This window comes from Symphodus melops, assembly GCF_947650265.1.
Source record: "Symphodus melops genome assembly, chromosome: 13".
Lineage (NCBI taxonomy): Eukaryota > Metazoa > Chordata > Actinopteri > Labriformes > Labridae > Symphodus > Symphodus melops.
The window spans coordinates 13,852,705-13,859,977 of NC_136703.1; the positions used below are offsets into that span (position 1 = coordinate 13,852,705).

Genomic DNA, 7,273 nt, shown 5'->3' on the forward strand with positions numbered 1-7,273 from the left:
GAGGATTTAAAAACATAGGAACCCATTTGAAGTGTCTCTTTGTACCTCATGATAGTATGCTTTGAATATACCAAATGCTGAATCAGAGAAACATGTCCCTTCAGCAACTTTAAGTTTTAACCAATGATACAGTAGGTTGCAGTTACAATGCACATATATATATATATATATATATATATATATATATATATATATATATATATATATATATATATATATTAATGTCCCATCCAACAGTTATAGTATATAATTATCAATTTATGTTGTTTTAAGTGCCACATCTAGGAATGTTTTGCAAACAATGCTGGCACATGCATGTTGGTCACATATTCAATGAACTGAGCAGCTATAGCCAGTTTAATAAGCTGTCTTTTCTCGGGAATGTAAAGGCACTTAAATTAAATTTGGAAAATAAATCCATTGAAATGGCGGGGGTTGGACTGTAAAAGCTTAACTGCAAAAAGAGGTTACATGCGACAGGGTAAACCAACAAAAAAAAAACAAAAAAAAGCAGGATAGGCTTCATCTTCATCCATTCATGACCATCCTGACCAGTTCTGTGAAGGAGAGCGGAGAAAGAAACAAACGTCAAACTTATTGTCTAGAGTATGGCAGAGACCCCCTCCAATTACAGCATGCGACGCTAAGGCCTCCTCCATATCCAGGTTTGATGAGCCTGGGTGGGAGATGCTGCATTTGAAGGCAGGTTCTCCATCTTCTCCCCACCCAGAACAAACAAACAAAAAAAGAGGGGTTAAAAAGAGCTAATGAGAGACAGAGTTGAGGTAATCATCTCTATCTCCTATCCAGCCAAAGCGTCTGACCATTTCTAAGATTCAAGAAGAGCTGGTTAGAGAAGCCATCTTCGCCGTTTGCTGTCCTCTAGTTGAGAAGCGGGAAAAAGGAGAGAAGATGAAGGGAGCTAAAGTCCAGTCAGATAGCGGCCAGCTAAAAAAATTCAGCTTTCATCAGAACAGAGGGAAAACAAACAAAAAAAAAAACAATCAGCACAAGAGCAACTTATTGCAGTTCTCTGGTTAGTAGAAAAAGGACTGGTCCACTCTCCCAAAGCTGGTGGCTATACTCAAATGCTAAAGAGTGTCTCAGACTACTTTGCCTGTGAAAGGAACAGCGCATCTACCACCAAGAGGAAAAGTGAGACATCATTATGTTTAAAATAAGCCCAATAACATGCAAATGAGATCAGACTTCCACACCCATCAGCTAATAACTCCAGAGGCCACCAGACTTTCCCTGAATGAGACCAGCCTCTTCCCTGTGTGTCCACCACTTCCCCTTCTACACTGAGGGGACTCCCAGACACATGCAGAGGAGCATGCTGCAGCCAGGGGCCAAGACAGAGGGCTGCATGAGAGAGAGAGAGAGAGAGAGGAAAGCAGGAGGCTACACACAAGTCCAAGCCTCAGGTCACTAAAGATGAGAGGCACAAGGCTTTCCTGCAGGTACTCATCAGGTCAAATCTATTTTTCTCGAGTGTATAGTTTCTGTTTCCTGTGGTGAAGAGGACAGCTGCAGCTGATCAGGATTAGAAGGGCCAAATAGGAAAAATATTATTTCATATCTAAAATGCAGGAAAGCCTGGAGGTGCCATGTCATGAATACCAAACGCCCGTACCGGCCCTCAGCCTGACATGATGTGGCGAACAAACGCTGTGGAGGAAGAACAGTTAACACACCGTCAGAGGTTTTGACATTGAAAGATTGCCTCAAGAACAAATATTAAAATGGTTACATGTTCAGAGACTAGAGATGCACCGATGTCTTTGGCTGATCCTGATTTGCAAATTCAGATTTTCTCTCTTTAAAATGATCTTCTATTTATCAATAAGCCTCACAGCAGGTCTTGGTGTCCCACCATAATTAAAATGAATGAAGCCTGGCGTGCTCTAACCGTCCGTGTTATCGATGACACACACTGCAGTAGCACCCGTATAAACACACCTGTGCTCATGACCTGTTCACTGTATGCATTTCATTTATGTCACAACTTGTGCTTTTGACCCCGAGATCGACACAGAATCAGATATATTTGAGAGGACAGATCCCGATACGATTCCAGTCACCAGCAGTCAATCAGTTCACCTCCTAAATGAACTCTCCTTACCGATTGACTTCATCGAGCTTTACTGCAAGAACAGTGTCGCAGTAAGAAGTAGAGATGGGACCAATCCAATCTTATTTCGGCATCAGATAAGACACTGAATTGATTTACGTATCGGATATTGGACTGACGTAGCCAAACCACATCACTGATCGAGAAATAATGGTTGGCCACTTTAATTATTCTCTTACTTAGAAGATGTTCACACTGAACTAACAACGTTCAGACGAGATGGGACAGTTCTCTGTTCCATATGAGCCAAAGAACAATTCTTACACTTCCGTTTGAAAGATTTAATCTGGAAAGGGCGGACAGCTGTTGCAGCTTCCTGTTTGTAACCAGCACAACACAATGCTGGGTTTAGTACAGCTTTGGGTCGCCCTGTACCTACTACCAACAACAACAACAACAACTCTCCTTGAAAATGATTGACAAACACATGTTAGCACTGCATGCATAGTGTTTAACATGACAGAGGGTTATTATCACACTGTGAAGACCGGGTGTGAAGGATGCATTCGCTTATTTTCTGTTCCAAAGAAATGAAATGGTTACAAGTAGGCACTGATCGTCGACATTCAGGAATCACACAATATAAAATTATTGCACTCATTAGGAAGCAGAAAATTCCAATGTTTGCATTGACAAGCGATTCATGACTAGAACGGGCGACATAAGAGTGGATCTCTTGTGCATCAACTCGCCCTTTCCCCATAGGGGAGAGGGACGACAGGCTACAACTGGGCTGGGAGAGACTGCTGTCTGTGTGTGAAAATAATGTAACTGAGCTTAAGGTGAGAAAATTAAACAATATGCTTAACAGAACAACATGTATTTTTCTGAGTCTTGTTTGTGTGTGAGGGGAATCGGTCTTCACTGCAGTGTATTTCACAACCGCTTAGAAAACTCCTTGTGTCATGTTTAGGCTTGCAAATACCTGCCCCCACCCTCCCTTCAAAACAGAAGTTTCATTTCAGGCCCTGGGTTACACTTAGTGTCGACGTTATAATAAATGTTCACTTCCTTTCTGGTTGACTTCTTTTTCTTTACCTTCATAATTGATGCAGCCGTTTGCGTCTTCATGTCCTGCCAAGAGTGTCTCCACCTCCTCCTCTGTCATTTTCTCACCTGACAATGAAACAGAAAAACATTTTACATGAGTGACGTGCAAAAGATTTACTTTTGGCAAAATAATACAAAATAGTCAGCATAATATTAACAATGTTTCTAAAATCCCTAACCCATACTTGCTTTGGAAAGAATTGCAGTTTTTTTAAATGGGAATAGTGTGCATAAAAGAAACCGGGATAATTTATCTAATTAGATATTTATTCAAGGATAAAAAAGGTAACGTGCCTAATGTGGTGAGGACATGACGAAGCTCTGCTCCCATAACTGTGCCATTGCCCTCTTTATCAAATACACGCAGTCCCTCCACAAAATCCTCCATTGAGCCCTGATCCTTATTCTTGGCGATGGTCTGAAACATTGGCAGGAACTGCTCAAATTCGAGCATCTTGACGTTCATCTCTGCAGAAAGACATTTAAAAAAGTGAAGGAAGAAAAGGAGTGTTTATGGTCTTTTTTTTCTCTTCAGCACAGTTACAATGATTTGTGATGGATATACAGCATCTGCTTTAATTAACGTCCTCTCACCCTCTGCACTGGGGTTCATCAGGACCTTGAGCACCTCAGCGTTGACAGGGTTTTGTCCCAGGGCACGCATGACGTCCCCGCACTGGCTGTAGCTGATCTTACCATCTCCTGTCCGGTCGAACAGCTGGAAGGCCTCCTTAAACTCTGCAGGATACACAGACACGCGAAAGAGTTGGATTAATAAAGCATAAGCAGACTTGTATTCAGGAATTTAGACAGGAAGTACATGGATAATAGAAGAACATAGAGAAGGCACAAGTAATTGAGCAGAAGCAGACAAGAGAATGCACAGGGTATGAAAAGTGATTATACTGGCTAGGCAGGGCACACAGCGGCACAATGAATCACCAAAGTTACAATACCAGCCTACCAAGCTGAAGATGGGTACTGACTCAAAGTGCACCTCTTTATGTTTTCTGTTGGTTGACATGTCAAACATGCCTCTAACTTAATCAATTTAGAAATATCAAGTCAGTCACTTCTTTAGTACACATGAACAACAATGTGGTTCGCCATCACCGCCCCCAGGTAAATAATTTTTGTTACGGAAAAAGCCTTTAACAATATGACATACATCTGAATAACAGGATAACACATTCACAGCTGGCAAGTGTCTGTTAGAAATATTCTCAAAATAAAACTCAGTATATTAGATTAAAAGAAAGGCAACCGTGTCTCTAAGGCTTCAAGTGCAGAAAAAGACTGTTCTAAATGTTGCACGTCTTAAAAGAAATGGAAACATTTTCTCCTAGAAATCAGCGACAGATGAAAAAGAAAATGTTCCTTAGGTTTAAGCTTTCCTTTATGTCGTATTCTTTATTTTTAAAGAAAGGAACGTCCACTTAAAGTCGCCTTCAAGCTGGATGTTTATTTAGAGATCAGTTGTTTAAATCTTTTCAAATATGAATATATAAAGTTGGGGAAATATTGTTGGAAAAGCTGCATCCAACTAATTGCTCCTTGATTATTATTTCAGCGTTTTTCAAAGGTTCATTGAGGCCCTAAACAAAGAAATACACACATGGAAATGTAGTGCTCCAGCTAGACCATGCCCATTGTCTGTAAATGCTTTTCACTCATCTTGTTTGCAAAGATTGACATATCAGTAGCCCACACGTCATTAGTTTGTTACTTAATAGATTCAGTCAGAAATTATGTGGAAGAAAAAATGACATCTTGGTGAATAGAACATATTCTTCCCCAAACTTTTTTAAAGAAGCACATTGCCACTGGGTGAGTATTTTAGTATAAACAAAGACCACTTCATCATCAGTCAGTACATGTAATCTCATCTTTTTGGCAACATTGATTTCATCAAACAACAACCATTTTAGTCAGGCTACACAGCATAACAAAAAAAATCAGCTAGGATCAAGCAATCAGGGAGACATGATTACACTACATCTGTGCAGAAGTCTGGGCCTAATGTTATTTCCCCCCCAAAAAAAGCTCCACCAGTGTTGTTGAGTTTTTCCTGTTCTAAGGAATGTGTCTCTTCCCTTTTGGCTGGTGAGCACTTTTCCCATCACCATATTTGGTATTAGAGGAGTGGAGGCAAGTAGGAGGAGAGTGAGAGTAGCTGTGGCCTATTATGTCAACGGTGATTAAACAAACCAGCCCTAGGACACAAACCATCCACGGCTGTATGCAGCACCAAAAAAGGGCACACTCATGGAAATGAGCCGCTTGAAAGATAACAGGCAGTTTATGGCAAACAGACAACCATGATGAAACAGATGAAAGCTGTTACTATGTTTGGTCATTGAAGTAGCGCTAATGCATGATTGTGTACGTGCAAAAACAATGCAACACACGATCAGAGCTGAGACGTATATAAAAATATAATGTTATGTGAGAAATATGACTAACTTTGGCGTACCAAACATGGTGAGTCCTATTCACATCTTAAACAGATTGTTGGTATCATAAAACCTCATGCATACTCAAACAGAGATAGCTATCAGTCTCTGTGCTTAGGCGGCCCCACTTAAGACTTACCATGAATCTGATCCAAGCTAAATTCAATCTGGAAAGGACAAGCAGTTGCAAGTGGAAAGAGGTGAAACAGTATGGAGGAAAAGGAAGGAAATATAGCTTAAAATCACGACTACCGTGACAAGCGGGCTTAAAGCAGAGTGATGGCGGAGCTACAGAGTAAAGTGTCATCTGAACCAAGGCAGAACAGAAGCATGCAAGAAAAGTGGAATGTGGAAAAAGTCACATAACAAAGTTTAAAACTTACCAAGGATCTGATCCTCCGAGAATTCAGACTGTATAAGGAGAAATTAGGCTAGATGAATAATGGTTGCTGCATTAAGAAAAGCTAGCTAGGGTTTCTGCTGAAGTTTTTTTTTTAAGTAAAATTTACAGTTACACCAAAACCGATCATTTTCAAAATCCAACACTTTCAATCAAGAATTGTGTAGTCGAAAATAAACTGTGACAATAAGTAGGTAATCTTATATTTCCCAACGTCTCTACCATCTAGGCTAACGTTAGCAACTCGAAAGTTTAACTTCCGCTAATACCAACTAGCGAGCTTCTTCCGCGATTTAAACTCGATTAAAACTTCCTGCAAAGCGAAGCATGTTCCTGAATTGCCATTTCACTTATAAATATACAAGAAGCTAGTTAAGTTGAGAGGTATAAGTGCAAAAAGACCCACCATGTCTGTTTGCTGAGGTGTGTCCGGAGAGTCGGCTACCGAAGAATGTGTGACGGCTCGAAGTGAAGGGAAGGGCGAGAAAAACCAACCCCACAGCCGCGCATCATGACGTAAGCACGCACGACGCACTGCATAAAGACCAAACACTACCTTCCGTATATAGTATTGTAAACCTATGGTTTGTCTCACTATATGGCGCTGGTTTGTGTCATGTACAATTGTCCTAGATTAGTAATATGCCTCAAACGTATTTTAACTTACATATTGTTATGTAGGCAACATGCAAAAGGAATAAATAACGTTGCATTTAAATAAATGCTAAAAATGATAATCAGATCTAAGGTAAGAAGGCTCAAACCACACTGAGTCTGAGTGTGCTGACCTTATGGTAGGCTACATTGAATTTAACAGAGATCCACTGTCAACAGTACCTCTTTCTCTTTCTTTCTTGAGTGTCCCTTAAATTGGATGCATGTATATTATAAGATTTATTTCTGATGGCCTACATGTAATGTGAGTAGGAAATGTGAAGCCTAAAATTTACTCAAAAGGGTCAGATACATGAATTACATTAGGCCTATCTACAGAAGTCATGTGTCCATCCCATTGAGGAAGCATCATGGCCTATTTTTAAGAAGCTGTACTTTACTTTAAGAGGTCGATCAAAGGACTACAGTGGTGTGTTCTAATTTAGATTTAATTTGGCTCAGGGATGTTTTTTTCCCCTTTGAGGCGAGAGTTTGATTTAAGTAATAAGCATCACACACTGGTAGATTAACATCTGATTGCAGTTTAGAACCAGAGGTTTTTTCTTTAGAATGTGAATATTT

The 7,273-nt window shown here is 40.2% G+C and overlaps 1 protein-coding gene across 2 annotated transcripts; it reads right to left on the reverse strand.

The window, feature by feature from the left end:
- Positions 1-210: 210 nt before the first annotated feature.
- LOC306833511 (myosin light polypeptide 6) lies at positions 211-6,562 on the reverse strand. Of its 2 annotated transcripts, XM_079358798.1 has the most exons (7): positions 6,444-6,562; positions 6,021-6,048; positions 3,779-3,922; positions 3,479-3,652; positions 3,173-3,250; positions 1,637-1,671; positions 211-557 (listed from the first exon to the last, which is right to left on the reverse strand). In XM_079358798.1, the coding sequence occupies exons 1-6, from the start codon at positions 6,444-6,446 to the stop codon at positions 1,643-1,645; spliced, it is 456 nt and encodes a 151-aa protein (XP_079214924.1). In that variant the 5' UTR covers positions 6,447-6,562; the 3' UTR covers positions 211-557; positions 1,637-1,642. The 2 variants fall into 2 exon arrangements, with proteins under 2 accessions (XP_079214924.1, XP_079214923.1); XM_079358797.1 differs by lacking the exon at positions 1,637-1,671 and having other exon boundaries at positions 217-557.
- Between the last annotated feature and the right edge of the window lie 711 nt (positions 6,563-7,273).

Excerpts from the sequence above, each read along its gene's own strand:
- LOC306833511 (XM_079358798.1), bottom strand. Across the intron at positions 3,923-6,020 it reads CTCGGAGGATCAGATCCTTG|AGTTTAAGGAGGCCTTCCAG; the intron begins GTAAGTTTTAAA and ends TGTATCCTGCAG. Across the intron at positions 1,672-3,172 it reads CGGCTGCATCAATTATGAAG|CGTTTGTTCGCCACATCATG; the intron begins GTAAAGAAAAAG and ends CTTCCTCCACAG.